The 22,116-nt window shown below is 44.7% G+C and overlaps 1 protein-coding gene across 9 annotated transcripts in view; it reads left to right on the top strand.

Annotated features, from left to right (window-relative positions):
• The window catches only part of SYNE2 (spectrin repeat containing nuclear envelope protein 2), a 1,823,309-nt gene that overhangs the window by 535,568 nt on the left and 1,265,625 nt on the right, over positions 1 to 22,116 (top strand). For all 9 annotated transcript variants that reach the window (XM_069207355.1, XM_069207357.1, XM_069207362.1 and 6 more), the window contains exon 44: positions 595 to 888. In XM_069207355.1, coding sequence (XP_069063456.1) covers positions 595 to 888 — 294 coding nt within the window. The remainder of the gene's footprint in view (positions 1 to 594; positions 889 to 22,116) is intronic.

The following is a 22,116-nucleotide window of genomic DNA, read 5'->3' as shown; positions in this document are numbered from 1 at the left end:
AGAGGAATATGCCTCTAAGGATTGTTTTTGTGCAGGAAGGAGGACCTTCCTGCGCAAAAACAATCCTGCATGCCACGCAGACACCCTTTCACCTTGGTACAAGAGAGTCTGCGTTGGGGCTCGGCATCCCATTGTGCACCAGAGCAGGGGGAAAGGACAAGAATGCGCTGTATGCCTTAAATACAGTACCTTCCTGCCATTTCCCAGGGACGCAGTGCAGCACAGCAAGGTGGTGTGCTGCACTGCACCACTTTGCCATAAACATGGCCCCTGTTTAAGAACTCTATTTGTGTCAAAAGGGCATTTGTGGTGTAGTGAAAAACTGTGTATTATCTTCCTATAAAGCCTTTGAGTGATTCTGAGGGTGGTAATATGAAATTAGAGACCAAAGTCTGACTGATGTGTAACTATTACGTGAACCCAAGATAGCATGTTAGGAGCATAACACCTCCGCTCCACGGATATGATGTCATTTTCATTAAATACGAGTTTTGAGAACATTGCTGTTTGTAACTTCATAGCTTTCCAGCTAAAATGAATAATTTCACTAAAAGTACAGAAATTTCTGTTTTCTCTCTTTGGAAAACATTGTAGGTAACGCACAAGGCAGAAGGCAAAGAAGAACTCACAGGGGAGTTTTTATCATTTCAAAATGGAGTCAAAAGTAGTACACTTTCACCAACTGCAGGAGAAGCTAGCCAGCCAATTAAACTACAAGAAATCAAAACGAGAATTGAAAATTCAGAGTTGGAAACAAAGAGCATTCTCAGTGACTCTATGAAGTCAATACAAGAACTGGACAAGGTCATTTCAATGAGCGAGGAACGTTTTTCTATTCCTGAAATGCCGAATGATGTTCCGAGAGACATGCTGAATGCACAGAAGGAGGTATATTTTTATATTAATACTTATAGCATGAACCTTGAGTCTGACTGACCTGCGTAGTCTTTCTGAGCCCTAATCACATAGATATACTTGCAAAGTTGGAAACACATGCTCATTCCATTGCTTTTATGTGGGTTACTCCTACAGAAATTTACTCCTCACCCCTTAAGCAGAAACTTACTTGTAAACAGGGTACCAACCAGTTTTATTTAAACAAAAAGAGGAAGCACCATGACCACTCCCCTCAGGCAGGTGACAACTGAAACTGATGCTGTATTGACAGTTTATAATACTGAGGCCCAGAAGAGGTCGAGGGGAGGTGGCGAGGAACATGTGGAAGGGAAATGGTTGGGAGACAACAGAGGAAAATAAAAACAGAGCTGGGGTAGAAGAAACAATAGTACTTTGGATTAAAGCAATCTACTATTTCAATGTATTTGTTTATTGAATGTATTTGTATAGTGCAGAACTAGCCACATGAGACTGAGAAGCCTACAAGTAGCAGAGAATAGTACAATAACAATAATTTGTGACAGTCCTCTAATACTGTTTCAGAATGTACATAAAACAATATTTAGATTGCATGATTCAGACTCAAAAATTGTGCTTTTGATACATATCAAATTACCAATAGTTAGGATTCACTCTTAGATTCTCTGGTAGTAGATGACATATTCTTGAGTTGTGGTTGGAGGATAGCCTTTTCTTCTTCTTTGTTTTCTTTTTGGCTTTTGGGGTTTCCAGTGTGAAGTTTGATTTGCCTCTAGGCTTTTCATACTTTCTGAAGGTGCATAATTTGTATATCAAGTAAATGGCAAGTTGTTTTGTCACCTTTAACAAAGCAATAGCAGGTGGCAAAAAAGGCAACAACTCAATTCTGAACCACTTGTATAGAAAGAGAATGTCACGTGTTAGAAATAGTGAGAAGGTTGCAAAATAACATTTCTTTTCTTCTGCCCTACTCAAAGACTGAGATTTGTGCAACCTTGTGTCCGTAAACTGTGCACACTTGCATTCTGCTTGCCCTCATTCATGCTACTTTTATATATTATTTCTCTTTCATCTTTATTTCTGAGCCCTTTAACGTTTTGGGATTGAGGTGACAATCTTCTGTTCAATGCGTTATCATCTTATTTAAGGTTTATCATGTCCCTTGATCTTTTACAAAATTGACCTTTCCATTCTGCAATGCTAAAAACATGCAAAATCAACACATCTACCAATTTTTTTGATTTTACTTTGCAGACTATTTATCGTATTTGAGGATTTTGTGCTTTTCTCACAGGATTAAAATTTGTTTTCAGCCCGTAAATATGATAATATCCTGCCATTGAAAATGAACCAACTTTTTCATCCAGATTCCAATGAACTGATTCATATTGCACTGATATCACCATCCTGAAATCTAGGGTGTCCATCATTCCACAATTATCGCATCTTTCTCCATAAAACACTGTTTCATACAATGAGAGTAGACATTTGGAAGTAAATTCTGGCCCATGCTTATTTCATAACCATAGAAAGATATCAAGAAAATCTAAAGATCCTTAGAAAAACTATTACCAACACTTTGTGTGTTAACCTGTCACATAGATTATCATGATCAGTTAGGAAATAGGCCTTACTGTAAGATAATGATCTATAGTTTTTACATTGGATTCTTGTTTTTATTTTGGTGTGGGTGTTTTCCATTGACCCACTAGTGTAATCTATCTGCTTGCATTTCTGAACCAGCTGTAGCCTGGCAATGTCCATCCAAGAAACTGGTTTATAACTCAACAGCATGCTCCTCTCATGTTGTGCTGGGTATTTTTAAAGCACCTGAGTAAGAGCAACAGGTTGCTGGAGCAATAATGTGAGTTATAGGTTGTAAAGGATGGATTCCGAGATCATACTTCAGGTTAGGGAGTCTTAGAACAGGTGGGAGACTCTGTGGTATCCCAGCTGGCTAGGACAGTGAATACTGACAGCGGAAAATGTTAAGAGGGGAGAAGCTCCAAAAGAGATTTCCTTGGCAGTCGTAGCTTTAGACATTTTGCACAACTAGCTATTTAGTTATTTGCAAGTGCTAATCTCCTCTGAACAAAAAAAAACAGAAACAGATCCACACAGATTGGCAAGAATATATGGATCAGTTTAACTTCTGCTTACTCTGGAAATTGTGGCTGGCGGAGCCGCCGTATAAGCTAGACAGGCCATTTCACATTAGCGTGTCCTTCAACAAGAGGAAAGCCATCAGGGGTATTGGTCACGTGGGTTAAAATCTCCTTAAACATGACCATAGAAGTATTGAGTATATCTTCACCAGATATCCTTGGACTGAAGATAAAAACACAAAATCGAGCTGAAGTATATCTGGTCAGTGAGACCAAGAACATCTAGTGTGGAGTCTCCAGTGGTGGTAATACCAGACAGTGTTCTTGGTTCTATAAGCCTTGAGGCTGTAGTTTTCATAGGCACAGACTTTAATTGCAAGTTTGAGCCAATAATTGGTCTGGAATCAATCCTTCAGGAAGAGAATACAGCAAGAAGCATTCCGTCCTTGGACGCAGGCACATCTGTCCCATGTACAGCAGCTGCAGTGCAACTTGCCCACGTTGTGTCAGAGCACGGGTTGCAAGCCTGCAGTGGCAGGTTGTCATCTGACAGCCCGAGTGCATACATTCAAAAGAAGTGCTGCCAAGTCCAGAATTGATTATGTAATCATAGGTGTCACAAATTGGGTCAGGTTAGTAGATTTCAAAGTGGACAGTAGAGAAGATAGTGATAATTTCCCCCTTTGTCTAGCAGTGCGTGGGACTCTTTTTTGAGACCGGGGTTCAGATTACAGCTAGTAATCCAGTCCAACCGATCATTAGTAATGACCATAGGTCAATTAAGTGGCCACTTATTGTGAACAAACCAGATATCATGGCTGAGATTTATAATGCATTGTTTAATTCCTTTTCTCATTTTATAGACAACCTGCCTTCTGATATTCTCATCATAAATATCCATTGTTCTTTGGTCTAGAGCATAAAGTCATACTTGACCAAGACGTCCTAGAAATGTGTGAAAGTAGGTATACCTGAGTGCCCCCAACATACCCGGCAAATAAGGGCTGTCGAGCAGCCAAGAGGCAATTATTAAGGGCCGAAGACCAAAAACATGGAGACAGAAATGGTAGTGCAGAATACAAGAAAGCGTTAGCCTTAGCTGAGAAGAATTGGGATAAGGCCAATTGGAACAACTTGATCTCTGCAGCCAAGAATAAAGACCACACTGTATTTTGGAGAATAACAGCTCATGGTAGCAAAGATGCATACACTAGTACAGAGCATATTCTAGACCTGGGCACTTGGAGTAGGTACCCATTTATTTTCTGACTCTACTGAGCACTTGCAGGCTCCATATGGGCCAACCTACACTGAGTTGAATAGGGTCACGGCGTATGTTCCCTACTTTAATCTACATGAGACCAGGCAAGCAATAGATGCAAATATGCCGGGGACCGCCCTGGTCCCGATAAAATACTGTGGATCTTAGGAGACATGATAAGGCAGTGTGGGTACCTTATGTAAATTTGTTATGCAATTCATTGGCCTCTGGAGCACAAGTAGCAGGCATTTGGAGGGGATCTGAAATTGTGCCTATCTTCAAAAAGGTTAATGGACAAGATCCGGCCAACTACAGACCTTTTAGTCTAATTGACACTTCGCAAAAAGATATGCCAAATAAGTTCTAAACAAAATCAGTAATTGGATAGTAGAAAATACCATTCTTTCACCTAACAAAGCAGGTTTTAGAACAAGGTTTAACATGATTGACCCGGTCTTTAGGCTTCTGTGTATAGCGTGGAAGTACACCAAACTGAAGGGCGGACATCTGCACGCAGCTTTCATTGCCTTAGGAGTGGCTTTTGACCTTGCCCTAAGGGTTTTTCTATGGGACTTGTTGAAAAGTGAAAGTGTACCTGATGATCTACTGGTGCAGATGGTCAGATTCCATCAAAACAACTATGCTGAAGTTCATTGGGGCCCTGGATGTGAACCTATAGACGCCCTACCTACTGAAAGGGGTGTGAAGCAGGGATGTGTGTTTGCACCAACTCTATTCTCATTATTTATCAGTGATGTTATGCAGCATCTGCACAAGTGCAGTCATGACTCCCCGAAATTAGGCGGGGTTCCAATACCTGCATGACTCTTTGCAGATGATACTATCCTTCTATCTCAGACACAAAAGAGGTTGCAAAAGCTATCGGATAGTTTAAATGGTTATTGCACCATCAAGAATCTTGAAATTAACTCTAACAAGACTAAATATATGGCCATAAGACTGCACAAGTCCTTTAAGAAAAATATTGCTGTTCAACAACAACAACTGGAGCACATGATCAACTTTAGCTGCCTTGGTAGCACAATAGAGACAAACTTGTCATGGAAACCCCAAAATAAATAAATCCCAAACTGTTTTACCACAAAATGTAATGGCAATTCTTAAAAAGCACCAAGCCACTAAATCTAAGGCAGTGTCACCAGCCTTATTAGTCTATAAATATAGGGTCCAAATAGCAGCCTTCTATGGGGTGGAAATGTATGAGGTGAACAACCTGGATACACTTACAGTAGGCGAACACAAATTTGTAGGGATCTTGCTACGCCTCCCCAAATGCACACCTATGATATTGGCATCAAGAAATTAGGATATTTAGCTGCTTTAAGACCTCTACTATTCTGGGTAAAACTTTGGGCTACACATGAACTCACTTGCTACAAGGATGGATTAAAGGAAATTTGGGTCTTTGATGACCATGTTACCTTCCCATAGTTTCGACATGTCCAGGCCTTGTTCATTAAGTTAGGCTTGAGTACCTTTTGGATTGATTCTAACTCATTAACAGCTCACTCCAAGAAGGTCTTGAAGCAAGCTCATTAGGAATACGCATTAAAACAGCGCCCATTGCAATTTTAGGCTGGGAATGCTTTCTCTACCATTTTTAAGTGTTAAACAAAACAAAAACTGCTGTAAATGAAGTTTCGTTTTGACATTATCCAGATTAAATCGAACATGATCATATGGACACCTAGTTCTATTGATGAAGGGGAAGCTAATTGAACATTATGCATTTTTAGTGTTGAAGAAAATCTTGTATTTGTTCTTTTGCCAAACCTATGCTAATCTGAGAAGGAGGTGGATAAAACCAATGTAATAAGGGGACCAGGAATTTTTTAGAAGCATTGAGAATCTTAAAATCAGAAATGTCACAATCTATAGTTTTTGGTCTCAGTAGCTATCTTTTTGCTGAAGGCCTAGTGTGGAAAAGGAAGGGACTGAAATGTTAATGTGTTAACAGAATATGGGGGTGATTTTAACCTTGGCGGACGGCGGAGGCCGTCCGCCAAGGTACCGCCGTGAAATGACCGCACTGCGGTCAAAAGACCGCAGCGGCCATTTAAACATTTCCGCTGGGCCGGCGGGCGCTCTCCGAAAGAGCGCCCGCCGGCCCAGCAGAAAGGCCCCTGCAACGAGGACGCCGGCTCAGAATTGAGCCGGCGTAGTTGCAGGGGTGCGACGGGTGCAGTTGCACCCGTCGCGTATTTCAGTGTCTGCAAAGCAGACACTGAAATACTTTGCGGGGCCCTCTTACGGGGGCCCCTGCAGTGCCCATGCCATTGGCATGGGCACTGCAGGGGCCCCCAGGGGCCCCGCGGCACCCCCTACCGCCATCCTGTTCATGGCGGGTTTCCCGCCATGAACAGGATGGCGGTAGGGGGTGTCTGAATCCCCATGGCGGCGGAGCGCGCTCCGCCGCCATGGAGGATTCAATGGGGCAGCGGTAAACCGGCGGGAGACCGCCGGTTTACCCTTTCTGACCGCGGCTGAACCGCCGCGGTCAGAATGCCCTCGGGAGCACCGCCAGCCTGTTGGCGGTGCTCCCGTGGTCGGTGACCCTGGCGGTCACCGGCCGCCAGGGTCAGAATGACCCCCTATGTTTTTTCCTTAGAAATAGATATAGAAGGACAGACGTACAGACAGATAGATTTTTATGGTATGAGGCTGATTTGTGTGTTGGCCTGGTCAGCTTTGTTGAGAAACAATATCATTTAAAATAATACAGCCTGTGGGATATATAAGTTCAACACTGAAGTTAATTGTTACAAGACAGTAGAACATAACAAAAAAGGTTCACCAGTAACTTTATTTATGTCATTAATCTTCTATATTTGAACACTATGGGGGTTATTCCAACTTTGGAGGAGGTGTTAATCCATCCCAAAAGTGACGGTAAAGTGACGGATATACCACCAGCCGTATTACGAGTTCCATAGGATATAATGGACTTGTAATACGGCTGGTGGTAAATCCGTCACTTTTCCGTCACTTTTGGGACGGATTAACACCTCCTCCAAAGTTGGAATAACCCCCTATATACCAAGTAAGTAATGTTTAACAGTTAAGGAATAAATTGAGAATCAGACGCACAAATTAGGAAATTTCTAAATTCAAAGCAACTTGGACTAAATTCTAAAAGTGTAGCCAGAGTTGCTTGTGAAATTGAAGATGAGGAATTACACCGAGGTATTCGTCCCCTAGTGAAAACCACCAACTGTAGAATAGAAATTTCCCTCAGAGGGCACATACCTCGGTGTGCCATATTGAATTTGTTGGAAAATGGGTTATTGGTAGGGCAGGTAGGTACCTACACCTAGCAACAAGCCACAAACCTCCACAAAAGTACAGTTAGGTCTCAGTAAATTAATCCCAGCTCTACCCTTGGTAGCTTGGCATCGAGCGTCAAGGCTTAACTTAGGAGACAAAGTGTAAAGCATTCAAATATCACACAACAGTAATTAAATAAAACACAGGAAACAGTTTAAAAATCCAAAACCAATTTATAAAAATAGCTTATATTTTTATCTTTAAAATGACACAAAAACGATTAAAATCGGTTCAGGGGAACCGGAGATATGAATTTTTAAAGTATTATTATTTTCTAGCGCATAGAAACAAAAAGCGCCAATCGGGTCATCTGGTTGCACCAGGACCGGGGCAAAGTCAAACTTTCAGGCCGACCGCGATGGAGCCCTGCTCGGCTACAAGTCGCGGGAGGCCTCGGTTAAAAAGTTACCTTCTGACTTAGTCTCTTTTTTGATGTTTTTCTTCCCCGGGACGAACCTGCCAGTTGAATCCGACCTCCTGGAGCCCTTGTCCGGATACGCGAAGTCGGTTTCCTCGGTGGTGATTTTTACCTTCGGACTTAGTCGTTTTTTCGAGATGAAAATCCTTCGACCGGGGTAAACCTGGATCTTGATCCGACGTCCGTGGAGCCCTTCTCGGATACGATGGCTGGAAGGTCCCGGTCAACTTTTTACGTTCGGACTTAGTCTTTTTTTCGGATGTTTTTCTTGACCGGGACGAACCACGAAGTCAGGCCGGGTCGCGGTTGAGGCAAGCCGGCTAGAATTTCCGCGTCGAGTCGGTCACTTTATGGAGCTTTTTTCTAAAATTTCTCCAATCTTTTCCAAACTTCTGGGGCTTCACCCAGATGTTCTTTTAAGGTTCTTTTGGGGTCCACAGCTCACCCCAAGGGTCCAGAAGTTCTGTGATGGTCCTTGGGAAGTGCGGACTTCAACTCCCAGAGTGCACCTGGCGCAAACTCCTTTTTGGCCACTGGGCAGTGGTCAGCTGGTCACTTTTTCAGGAGTTGGTGCAGGGGACTCTGGTTAGCAATTTTTCACCTGTAGCAAACAGGGAGTCCCTCCTTGAACCAGTGGAAGCCAGGCAAAGTCCTTCTTGTGGTGAAGCCCAAGTGTGCAGCTGGTGCAGTCTTTCTGAGTGCAGGGTCCAGGTGCAGGCCAGGGGTCCAGCAGGGCAGTCCTTCTTCTCCTTGTAGTTCTTTCTTCTTGAAATTTGGTGGGGATCTGAGGCGTGGGTGCAGGTCTGCCAGTTTTATCCTTGCTCCTGGGTGAAAAGCAGGGGGGCCCTGGTCCTCCAATCAGGGACAGGGTCGTCCCCCTGTGATGACCACTTCCTGGGAAGTGTGGCAAAAATCCATCCCAGAAGGCAATAGTCTCTAAAAATCCAAAATGGATGAATCTGATTTTTGGAGGAGAGATCTGGCTGAGCCCACCCACTGGTGTGGCTAAAAATCATAAACACACCCCTCTCCTGCCCTCTCCTAATCTAATCAAGGGGGCACCTAGCTGTCTGGGGTTGCAGGATGTGGGGGTGTTGCTGGGTGCTCCAGATGTCCTTCTCTGCCTTTGAAGACCAGTTTGGCAGCCCTCCCCCTTCCTGCTTCCCCATCTGCTGAGGGGAGATTCTCTCCCCCAAGCACATTCCTTTGTGTAAAGCCAGGCCACTTCACACCTCATTAAAGTGGCCTGGCAGAAGCTGCTGCAGGCTGGCCAATCAGAGCACAGCAGCAAAAACAATGCAGAGCTGAAATTGGCAACTTTTTAGGTAAAGTCTAAACTTTTTACCTGCACTAGTTATATTAAATCCAACAACTGGAAGTTGTGGGATTTATTATAACAATCAATTTGATACCAAATTCTTGGTATGTAACATTTAAGGAGACTTTAAAATTTAAAATAAAGTCTGCCCATTCTAGCCTATGAAGGCCATTTACTTCAATGAGGGAAAAACGAATTTGGCTGTTTTTACCTCACCAGGGCTTATAAATCTATTTTTATAAAGTCCCTGCTTATAGTTACATGGCACCCAGCCCTAGGGGCACATAGGGCACACCTTAGGGGTGACTTATATGTAAAAATAAGGCAGTTTAAAACTTTGGAAGTACCTTTAATTCCAAAGTCGAATTTGCATATAACTTTAATTTAAAAGCAGCCAGCAAGGCAGGCTTGCTTTTAAAATGACACTGGGCACCTCAGCAATGCACCTAGGTGTGCACCACCTATGCTGTGGTCCCTAAACCTACATGCCCTACCATATACTAGGGACTTATAGGTAGGTTAACTTAGCCAATTATAATTAGCCTAATTTGCATATCCATTTTACACAGAGCACTGGCCCTGGGACTGGTAAGCAGTACCCAGGGCACAGCCAAGAGTCAGTAACCACCAGTACCTATCCAGAAAGAGTGGGGGTGATCAGGCAAAAAAAAGGACTTTCCTACACTGCCCCCCCCCAGATGAAAGGTGATGGGTACTAACCTACACCCTGGTAGTCCTCATCAGCTAAGTGGAAAAACCTGGAAAGGCCATCTGCATTGGCATGAGCAGTCCCAGGTCTGTGCTCCACTGTGAAGTCCATCCCCTGTAGGGAAATGGACCACCTTAACAGTTTTGGGTTCTCCCCCCTCATCTGCATCAACCATCTGAGAGGTCTGTGGTCAGTTTGTACACGGAAGTGAGTGCCAAACAAGTAAGGCCTCAACTTCTTCAGGGACCAAACCACAGCAAAGGCCTCCCTCTCAATGGCACTCCATTTTTTCTCTCTGGGGAGTAGTCGCCTGCTGATGAAGGCAACTGGGTGATCATGGCCCTCTTCATTAACTTGTGCTAACACTGCCCCAATCCCTTCCTCTGAAGCATCTGTTTGCACTACAAATTCCTTGCTATAGTCAGGGGCCAGTAACACTGGTGCTGAACACATAGCCTGTTTTAGGGTGTCAAAAGCTTTCTGACACTCTGGGGTCCAAATGACCTTCTTGGGTTGTTTCTTGGAGGTAAGCTCAGTCAGAGGGGCCACTATGGTCCCAAAATTCTGAACAAACCTCCTGTAATACCCAGTCAGGCCAAGAAAGGCCCTGACCTGAGTCTGGGTTTTTGGAGCCTCCCAATCCAGGATAGTCTGGATCTTGGGCTGGAGAGGTTGTACATGGCCTCCACCAACAAGGTGGCCCAGGTACACAACAGAACTTTGCCCTATCTGGCACTTGCTTGCCTTGATAGTCAGGCCTGCTTGAAGCAGGGCCTGAAGCACTTCCTTCAGGTGGACCAGGTGGTCCCTCCAGGTGGAACTAAATACAGCTATATCATCCAGATAAGCTGCACTAAAAGATTCCAACCCAGATAGGACTCTATTCACCAACCGTTGGAAGGTGGCAGGAGCATTTTTCATCCCAAAGGGCATCACCTTGAACTGAAAGTGGCCCTCTGGTGTGGAAAATGCTGACCTCTCCTTAGCTCTTGGACTTAAGGCAATCTGTCAATATCCTGAGGTCAGATCAAATGTGCTCAGGAATTTGGCAGCCCCCAACCTGTCAATGAGCTCATCAGCTCTAGGTATGGGATGAGCATCAGTCCTAGTGACTGCATTTAGACCTCTGTAGTCCACACAGAATCTTAATTCTTTCTTCCCACCTTGGGGATTAGCTTTGGGCACCAGTACCACTGGACTGGACCAAGGACTATCAGAGGGTTCAATTACCTTCAGGTCCAACATCTTAGCCACTTCAGCTTTGATGTTGGCCTTGACCTGGTCAGACAGCCTGTACAGCTTGTTCTTGACAGGCAAGCTGTCACCAGTGTCAACATCATGGACACACCAATTGGTGAGTCCAGGGGTCAGGGAGAACAGACTAGCAAACTGTCCCAAGACTTGCTTACAGTCTTGTTGTTGCTGATCTGTCAGTTTGGGAGAGAGTACCACTCCCTCCACTGACCCATCTTTTTCCTTTGAGGACAGGAGGTCTGGCAGAGGTTCACCCTCCTCCTCCTTCCCTTCATCAGTGACCATCAGCATGGTCATGTCTGCCCTGTCCTGGTGGGGTTTCATCCTATTAACATGCAGGATCCTGTGAGGATTCCTGGGGGTGCCAAGGTCCACCAAGTAGGTGACCTCACCTTTTTTCTCTAGGATTGGATAGGGCCCAGTCCATTTGGCCTGTAGTGCCCTAGGAGCCATGGGCTCCAAAACCCACACCAGCTGTCCTGGGTGATACTCAGGCATGGTAGCCTTTTGATCATGCCAGAGCTTCATGAGCTCCTGACTGGCCTCCAGGTTCCTGCTTGCCTTCTTCATATACTCAGCCATGCGAGACCGCAGGCCTAGTACATAATCCAGCACATTCTCCTTGGCTTCCTTGAGAGGCTTTTCCCAAGACTCTCTCACCAAGCACAATGGGCCTCTTACAGGGTGCCCAAACAGTAACTCAAAGGGGCTGAATCCAACCCCCTTCTGTGGCACCTCCCTGTAGGCAAACAGCAGGCATGGGAGGAGAACATCCCATCTCCTCCTGAGTTTGTCAGACAAACCCATGATCATGCCCTTCAGGGTCTTATTGAATCTTTCCACCAGACCATTGGTCTGTGGATGGTAGGGTGTGCTGAACTTATAAGTAACACCACACTCCTCCCACATGGCTTTCAGATAGGCTGACATAAAGTTTGTGCCCCTATCTGAGACCACCTCCTTTGGGAATCCCACTCTGGTGAACACACCAAGTAGGGCCCTAGCCACTGTGGGTGCAGTGATTGTCCGGAGGGGTATTGCCTCAGGGTACCTGGTGGCATGGTCCACTACCACCACAATGTACCTGTTACCTGAAGCAGTTGGTGGGTCTAGGGGACCAACAATGTCAATCCCCACCCTCTCAAAGGGAGTCCCAACCACTGGCAGTGGAATTAAGGGAGCCTTTGGCTTGCCCCCTGTCTTGCCACTGGCTTGACAGGTGACACAGGAGCTGCAAAACTCCCTGACTTTTTCTGACATTTCAGGCCAAAAAAAATGGTTGACCAGCCTGTTCCAGGTCTTGGTCTGTCCCAAATGACCAGCTAAGGGGATATCATGGCTTAAGGTAAGGAGGAATTCTCTATACTTTTGGGGGACCACTACTCTCCTAGTAGCCCCTTCTTTGAGGGTCCTAGCCTCAGTGTAGAGAACTCCATCCTCCCAGTAAACCTTGTGGGTACCACTGGTATCCCCTTGTTCTTGCCTGGCAGCAGTCTGTCTCAGGCCCTCAAGAGTGGGACACTCTCTTTGTCCCTGGCACAAATCTTCTCTGGTGGGCCCACCTGCCCCTTGCAGTTCTGCCAAGTCAGGCAGAGTTTGCAGGGAAGGTGTCCCTCCCTCAGAGTTCAGATCCTCCCCCTCAGGGTTGGATTCTTCCTGACCCTCTGTACTTGTTGGGGCTGGTAAGCCAGACCCAGTGCCCTTTCTCTTCTTCTTGGAGGCTTGGCCCATTGTTCCAGGGTCCAAGTGTCCAGCATTTCCCTGTTGTGCTGCCTGTGACCTGGTCACAGCACACACCCATTCAGGGAGATCCAGCATCTTTGCATGGACCCTTCTCTCCACTTCTGACCATTCAGATGCTTCAAGATCATTTCCCAGCAGACACTCTACTGGGAGGGCAGGAGCTACAGCTACTTTTTTAGGGCCAGTCACACCTCCCCATTCCAGACTCACCATAGCCATGGGATGGAGTTTGGTTCTGGTATCTGCATAAGTCACCTGGTGGAAGACACCAGGTAAGACCTGCTCTGGAGAAACCAGCTTTTCTGCAACCATTGTCACACTGGCTCCTGTATCTCTCAGAGCTTCCACTTCAGTCCCATTGACTTTAGGCCTCTGCCTATACCTCTGCATGATGGGAGGTAAGGTGGCCATAGTTGCAATGTCCACCCCACCCACGGATACTAAGGTGACTTCAGTGTACCCTGATTCCACCCCTGGGCCAACTTCCACCCCCAACCCTACACTAGCAATCCCCTGGGATTGCCCACCAGTGGGGGGCTTCTTGGTGCAGATAGCATCTCCTCTTTTATGTCCTGGCTGATAACAGTCAAAACACTTGCCGGCCTTAGCAAGCTCCTGAAACTTTCCTGCTTTAGCAGGATCAAAATTCTTTCCCTGATACCCTTTCCCTTTAAAAGTGAATTGGCTCTGGGCTCCCCCTCCCTGAGAAGTTTTTGGGGACTCTTGTGAGGACTCTTTGGGTTTTTTGTCATCTTTCCCCTGGTTCTTCCCCTGAGAAGAACCATGTCCTCCCTTTTTCTGATCACCCCCTGTGGGTCTCTGGTTAACCCTAGTTCTTAACCAGTCATCTGCTGCCTCCCCCAGCTCTCTGGGGTTGGTCAACCTAGAGTCTACTAGATACTGGCGGAGCCTCTCTTGGACACAATTAGTTAGAAGGTGCTCCCTCATAATCAGATTGTACAGCCCCTCAAAGGTACTTACCCTGTTGCCCTGTATCCAGCCCTCCAGTGCTTTTACTGAAATGTCCACAAAGTCCACCCAGGACTGGGTGCTTGTCTTTTGGGTGTCCCTAAACTTAAGCCTATACTGCTCTGGGGTTAGACCAAACTTTTTAGTCAAGCAACTCTTCATACTGGGGTATGAGTCTGCATCCTCCCCACTCATGGTTAGGAGCCTATCCCTCCCAGAGTTGGGAACTAACTCCCAAAGGAGTGAACCCCAGTACTGAGGCTTGACTTTCCTCATCTGGAGGGCCCTCTCAAAGGCCCCCAGCCACTTATCTATGTCATCCCCCTCCACATAGGCAGGAACCACCCCTTTGGGTAATCTGGGGGCAAAACCCCCACCCAGGGACACCTCAGTTTCTTTCTCGCTGCTTCCATCTTTTTTTTCTTTGCTTGCCCATTTTTTCTTTTCTAGGGCAAGCTTCTCTGCCTCCAAAGCTATGTAGGCTAGCTGGGCTTCCAGCTCTCTTTCCCTGATGGATGGGTTCTCTCCTCCTGAAAGGACCCTCTTCCTACCACTAGCTTTGGGTCTGCCCCTAGTGACTGTGTCCAGTGAGGACCGTTCCTCCTCTTCCTCACTTGGGGTCTGATGCCTTTCCTCCCCTGAGTGGTTAGAGTTAGCATCATCCTCTTTTGGTTCCTCCTCTGGAGCTTCCTCTGTCTCTACCTCTTGGGCCTCAGCCCATGCTGTCAGGGATTTAATCAGGATTTCCTTCCTGAGATTAGTGGTTGCAGGCAACCCCCTCTCAATACACAACCCCCTAAGCTGGACTACTGTCAGTGTGGGTAGGCTAGCCAGATCAAGCTCCATGGTTCCCTAGTTTTGTGTCAACAAAAACTTTTTGCAAAAATTGGAAACAAGAATTTAGAAAAATTACAAAAATTCAATAATTGAAATTAATCCAAATTAATTACCAAAAAAAAAAGTAAAATTAAAAATTAAAAACAATTTTTGCACTAGGACAATTTAAAGGATTTTTAATTTGTTTTATCTAAAACTGTAACGTGATATTGAACACAAGTACAGGATCCCGTCGCTGCTTCCAATTATGTTGGAAAATGGGTTATTGGTAGGGCAGGTAGGTACCTACACCTAGCAACAAGCCACAAACCTCCACAAAAGTACAGTTAGGTCTCAGTAAATTAATCCCAGCTCTACCCTTGGTAGCTTGGCATCGAGCGTCAAGGCTTAACTTAGGAGACAAAGTGTAAAGCATTCAAATATCACACAACAGTAATTAAATAAAATACAGGAAACAGTTTAAAAATCCAAAACCAATTTATAAAAATAGCTTATATTTTTATCTTTAAAATGACACAAAAACGATTAAAATCGGTTCAGGGGAACCGGATATATGAATTTTTAAAGTATTATTATTTTCTAGCGCATAGAAACAAAAAGCGCCAATCGGGTCATCTGGTTGCACCAGGACCGGGGCAAAGTCAAACTTTCAGGCCGACCGCGATGGAGCCCTGCTCGGCTACAAGTCGCGGGAGGCCTCGGTTAAAAAGTTACCTTCTGACTTAGTCTCTTTTTTGATGTTTTTCTTCCCCGGGACGAACCTGCCAGTTGAATCCGACCTCCTGGAGCCCTTGTCCGGATACGCGAAGTCGGTTTCCTCGGTGGTGATTTTTACCTTCGGACTTAGTCGTTTTTTCGAGATGAAAATCCTTCGACCGGGGTAAACCTGGATCTTGATCCGACGTCCGTGGAGCCCTTCTCGGATACGATGGCTGGAAGGTCCCGGTCAACTTTTTACGTTCGGACTTAGTCTTTTTTTCGGATGTTTTTCTTGACCGGGACGAACCACGAAGTCAGGCCGGGTCGCGGTTGAGGCAAGCCGGCTAGAATTTCCGCGTCGAGTCGGTCACTTTATGGAGCTTTTTTCTAAAATTTCTCCAATCTTTTCCAAACTTCTGGGGCTTCACCCAGATGTTCTTTTAAGGTTCTTTTGGGGTCCACAGCTCACCCCAAGGGTCCAGAAGTTCTGTGATGGTCCTTGGGAAGTGCGGACTTCAACTCCCAGAGTGCACCTGGCGCAAACTCCTTTTTGGCCACTGGGCAGTGGTCAGCTGGTCACTTTTTCAGGAGTTGGTGCAGGGGACTCTGGTTAGCAATTTTTCACCTGTAGCAAACAGGGAGTCCCTCCTTGAACCAGTGGAAGCCAGGCAAAGTCCTTCTTGTGGTGAAGCCCAAGTGTGCAGCTGGTGCAGTCTTTCTGAGTGCAGGGTCCAGGTGCAGGCCAGGGGTCCAGCAGGGCAGTCCTTCTTCTCCTTGTAGTTCTTTCTTCTTGAAATTTGGTGGGGATCTGAGGCGTGGGTGCAGGTCTGCCAGTTTTATCCTTGCTCCTGGGTGAAAAGCAGGGGGGCCCTGGTCCTCCAATCAGGGACAGGGTCGTCCCCCTGTGATGACCACTTCCTGGGAAGTGTGGCAAAAATCCATCCCAGAAGGCAATAGTCTCTAAAAATCCAAAATGGATGAATCTGATTTTTGGAGGAGAGATCTGGCTGAGCCCACCCACTGGTGTGGCTAAAAATCATAAACACACCCCTCTCCTGCCCTCTCCTAATCTAATCAAGGGGCACCTAGCTGTCTGGGGTTGCAGGATGTGGGGGTGTTGCTGGGTGCTCCAGATGTCCTTCTCTGCCTTTGAAGACCAGTTTGGCAGCCCTCCCCCTTCCTGCTTCCCCATCTGCTGAGGGGAGATTCTCTCCCCCAAGCACATTCCTTTGTGTAAAGCCAGGCCACTTCACACCTCATTAAAGTGGCCTGGCAGAAGCTGCTGCAGGCTGGCCAATCAGAGCACAGCAGCAAAAACAATGCAGAGCTGAAATTGGCAACTTTTTAGGTAAAGTCTAAACTTTTTACCTGCACTAGTTATATTAAATCCAACAACTGGAAGTTGTGGGATTTATTATAACAATCAATTTGATACCAAATTCTTGGTATGTAACATTTAAGGAGACTTTAAAATTTAAAATAAAGTCTGCCCATTCTAGCCTATGAAGGCCATTTACTTCAATGAGGGAAAAACGAATTTGGCTGTTTTTACCTCACCAGGGCTTATAAATCTATTTTTATAAAGTCCCTGCTTATAGTTACATGGCACCCAGCCCTAGGGGCACATAGGGCACACCTTAGGGGTGACTTATATGTAAAAATAAGGTAGTTTAAAACTTTGGAAGTACCTTTAATTCCAAAGTCGAATTTGCATATAACTTTAATTTAAAAGCAGCCAGCAAGGCAGGCTTGCTTTTAAAATGACACTGGGCACCTCAGCAATGCACCTAGGTGTGCACCACCTATGCTGTGGTCCCTAAACCTACATGCCCTACCATATACTAGGGACTTATAGGTAGGTTAACTTAGCCAATTATAATTAGCCTAATTTGCATATCCATTTTACACAGAGCACTGGCCCTGGGACTGGTAAGCAGTACCCAGGGCACAGCCAAGAGTCAGTAACCACCAGTACCTATCCAGAAAGAGTGGGGGTGATCAGGCAAAAAAAAGGACTTTCCTACAGAATTCAATTTTGCAAGCTTGAAAACTGTGGGTTTTTCAGAGAGAATACCAAGGGTATTAGCCAAGGGAACGAGCAGTTGGACATTGAGTGAGAAAGCTGAAAAAGCTGATGACTTGAAGTTACTCTTTTGTGTACTGCTGTTTGTACATGTCTCTGTGAGACCTATTTACTTCATTACAACACTATTCAACTTCCCAGAATGTCTGCCATTATGATTTCTACTTATGATTTTGATTGTAAAACCACTGTTAGGGTAAAGATCATAAAATAGGAGTGTAGCTCTGCTTTCAAGGGTTAATAGAGAGTATAAGGAAATCATTTAATTTTACCGATCCTCAGATGTTAAAAAAAAGTAATGTACTTCACTTATAGTTGAGAAGAAACATCCTCTTCCTTTGAAGCCGCTATACTCTGAATGTATGTATGCAGTATTTGTATAATGCACACGTAGTCAAAAAGTGGAGTGCTGTATAGGGTGAAAGGAAAGCATGAAGTCAACAAGTGATAGGAAATGTAGCTGGTTATTGGATTGTTGCTGCACTGTAATGTAGTGTTCTTTATAGAGATGCATTTTTAACTCTTTCCTAAATTGAAACAGCATTGGAGTGGTTCTAATAGATAGAGGGATATTTTTCTAAATCCTGGGTGCAAAGATGGAAAAGGTCTGCTGCCTTATCTTCTTATCCTTTGCAGTTTTTAGTCTCCAAAATGATGTTGGCCTATCTGTGGGTGTCTTGAGAGCCTTGTCAGCAAAATAGGCAGGGATGCTGGTCATGAAGGCTTTGTTAATGATGCAGCTGCTTTTGAATATGTTGTGAGCTGACAAGGGGATACAATGGAGTTCAGTTAGGATTAGGGTGATGTGATCACATTTCATCCGGCCCACAATAGGGTGTTCTGCTACATGTAGAATGCTCTTAAGCACTGCTAGTGTGGACTTTTGGAGGCAAAGTAAGTAAGAGTGCCTGAACAGCAGTTCTGAATTCACTTTCTGACAAAAAACATTTCACTGTCTTTAGAAGAGAAAGCTGAAACCAGGCTGTCTTTGTTTCTTTTGCAAATGTAATGCTTGAGGATGAAGTTGATGTCTAAAGTGAATCCAGGTGACATGGTATTCCATGGAAGTTGGGGTTCAAACTCATCAAGGCTTACATCATTTAGCCAAGTTTGGACTATTTCTTGCTTGTTGCTCTTAGCAGATAATAGGAATTCTATCTTAGTTGTGTTGAGCTTCGAATAGGCACTGGACATCCAATTCTAAAGGAGCTCCATGCAGTGTTTGAGGCGCTGGGTGTCTGGAGCAGAGGGGACTTTACGACAGTTGTGTTTTGTTGCTATATTGCTGAATCGTTTTGGTGATACCTGTGATAAGAACCCCAAGAGGCTCAGGGTATAAGTTGAACATGACAGTAGACAGTTTGGAACCATAGGAAACTCAGTGTCCATGAATGCACAGATATACCAGCAGTAGTTGCACCAGCTGTGATCACTTCCTTACTTGTTAGATACTGAAAATATGATGAACTGCATTTACCAGAACTCATTGTGGGACATTCGTTGAGATACCAACAGCATGCTCACTCCCTCACTGCACTGTTAAAGCTCCTCCAGGAATGATTAGGTGGATGAACCTTAAGGTGCACTTGCATACCCTGGAATGGCACAGACTTGATGAAATAGAATCAGAATTTGAAGCACCTATAGAAAGACCTTCTATGTCCTCCCTGCAAATTGTAGTCACCCATAAATACATGACCAGGAATAATCAGAAACCCAGCACTGGCTGCAACCACTGATGCTGAACATTTCCTTACTTGTGAGTTACAAAAAACATATGATGTGAGGTACTGATCTGATGAAATACAAGCAGTATTTTAGGCACCTGCTACTTCCTCCTAAAAAAAGGCAATCACCTAGAAGTTTTAGTCTTGGTTCATTTTGATTGAGCAGGTTTCAATATCAATCAATAAATAACTTTATTTCCGCTGAAAGCCATAAAAGTGTCCAATAAACAACAAACAATAACCGTAGAATAAAATTATGAATTAGTGAAAGATACAGATTCCACAAAAAACATTAAAAGGAAAAATAAATGATTCTGCTGGATTAAAATTTTAAAACTCAATTGTTAAAACGATGCAGGGCAACTATCTAATTTTATAATCCTGAGGGCCTGTCTAAACTTGATTCCATATAGTGGTCTATTTCTTCCTACGATAATTTAAGCTAAAATGAGTTGTTGGTACACATAGTTGTAGCAGTAATACAAAACTAACATCAAATTTCCTTTTTCTTTATCAGGAGAGCCTTCACGGTTTCATGCCCATAATGATCGACTGTGGCCTAGGATGGTTATGGCTAATCCAATCAGTCAGCAATGTTTTCTCTAGTTCTTATGGCCCAAACGTTTTGTAGGTACCTAGTAACGGCAAAGACCACCTTATCACTTGTGTCACTTGCAAGAATTCGCAAGGATATATTATGTTTCCTTATCCCCATTGATCTACATAAAGGGATTATCCACTTTTTCCTGGGCACCAAATATCTAGGACAAAAAAACATAAAATGGGCCAGTGTCTCTGGTTGCTCAGGGCAGGAGTGGCAGAATCTCGATTTATGAACCTCCTTGCACCATCTTGCAGTAAATGTATTAAGAGGCAATATACCTAGCCTGAATTTAAGAAAGAGAGTTTTGGCATGGGTGATTGATATTGTCCATAAAGCCTCCAACTTGGGACTACATTTGTGGTCCAGGAACTGTAGCGTTCTGCTACCAAGGTTCTTTTTGGACGAAAGTTGGGTCAAAATGAACTCTCAGTAACACCGCCTTATTCGTGCCTTTGCTTCCTTTGTTAAGTTGTGGGGGTCTCTCCATACCTCGTCCATTTTGATAAGTTGGCACGTGTCTCTGATGTATTTGAACCAGGGAACTTCTAACACGCCACGGTCCACTAAAAACTTGGCAACTGCTGCTTGGTAGGGGGACAAATATTCGGATGTCCAAAGGCGGACCCAGTACATAAGGGGTCTTAAGGCAGCCTCGTTGTGGATCTCGTTTAGGGCTAAATCAAATCTAAGAGGTGTGAGTGGAGTACTTGCCGGTAAATGCAGAAAGTTACGCATAAAGCAATTTTGCACCATCGTCAAGCAACTAGAGTTGCAGTGCCCCCATAATTCAGCACCATAGATTTAAGCAGCCACAGCCGCTGCCTTGTATACTGTGATAGCAGGTGAAATTTCTCCTTCCGTAGTATTAGCAATTTTTCTTGCTATCACAGCTGACCTCTGTCGAAGGATGGACACACTCTTCTTAATCTGTGCCGACCACCGTTGATCGTCCGATATCCTAATCCCCAGATAGTCAAACTTCCTAACTCTCTCTATCGGTTGACCTACCAGAGTCATTTTACCCCTAAAAGACTTGTGTGGATTAAAAGCCATAAATTTAGTCTTAGAAGAATTTATCTCTAGGCCCCTCTTTGTATAAAATTTAGAAATGGCATCGAGTTGGTTTTGAAGGCCCATTGGAGTTCGTGAGATCAGTAAGGCATTATCTGCAAACATTAAAATAGGAATGGGAGTTCCTGCTAACTTTGGGGCGTCATGATTGCAATGCATCAGCTGGACGACCGCACCATTAATATAGACATTGAACAGCGTGGGGGCCAGAACACAACCCTGTCTGACCCCCCTGTCAATAGGTATGGCTTCTGTCAGATCTCTGCCTTGGGACCAGCGTACCTGGGCATGAGTGCCCTCGTGGAGACACCTGATCAATTTCAGCATCTCACTGTCAAGTTTATAGGTCTCAAGGACGTTCCACAGTAAATCCCTTGGGACTGTGTCAAACGCAGCTTTTAGGCCAATGAAGGCTACGTACAAGAGGCCCTTATTTAGTGTCAGATGTTTCCAACAAAGGAGGTTAAACCTAAATGCCTGGTTGATTGTGCTCACACCCTTCCTAAAACCTGCCTGGAGGTCAGAGAGGATATATGAGTCCTCTATCCACGCCTGCAATCTAATCAAGATTTGCTTACAAAAAACTTTTTGGCTAATGTCGATTAAACTTATTGGCCTGTAGTTGGAAGGAAGTTCCCTTAAGCCTTTTTTAAAAACGGGAATTATAATCGCTCCTTGCCATGTGGAAGGAAACCCACCATCTCTCAGAATCTCATTACTAAGTGTGTTTAAATATAGGGACCAGGTTCTAGGTCGGAACAAATACAAATCACCTGGGATACCATCTAGCCTTGGGGCCTTCCCTTTGCGTAGCGTCTGGAGTGCCAGAGTTGTTTCTTTTAAGGAGAAAGGAGCCAGATCGAATTTAGATGCAGTATCTAACCCTGAAATAGGTAAATGGAAGGGCCCCTCGAAAGATGGCGGGACAGTAGAACTACTAATTTGAGCCACGCTATACACAGCTCCAAAATATGACACCCAGAGTGCTGGCTGAATTGCTGGGTGAGTCTCCGCATTGTCAGAATATCCTTTATCTGCCACTAGTTTCCAGAACAATTTTGAGTCCTTTACTTGTAAAGCATCTACCAAAGCCTTCC

The sequence above is a fragment of the Pleurodeles waltl genome, chromosome 9 (genome assembly GCF_031143425.1).
Source record: "Pleurodeles waltl isolate 20211129_DDA chromosome 9, aPleWal1.hap1.20221129, whole genome shotgun sequence".
Taxonomy (NCBI): Eukaryota; Metazoa; Chordata; class Amphibia; order Caudata; family Salamandridae; genus Pleurodeles; species Pleurodeles waltl.
Note: the sequence above shows the minus strand (reverse complement) of the source record. Positions and strands in the feature narration are given on the sequence as shown.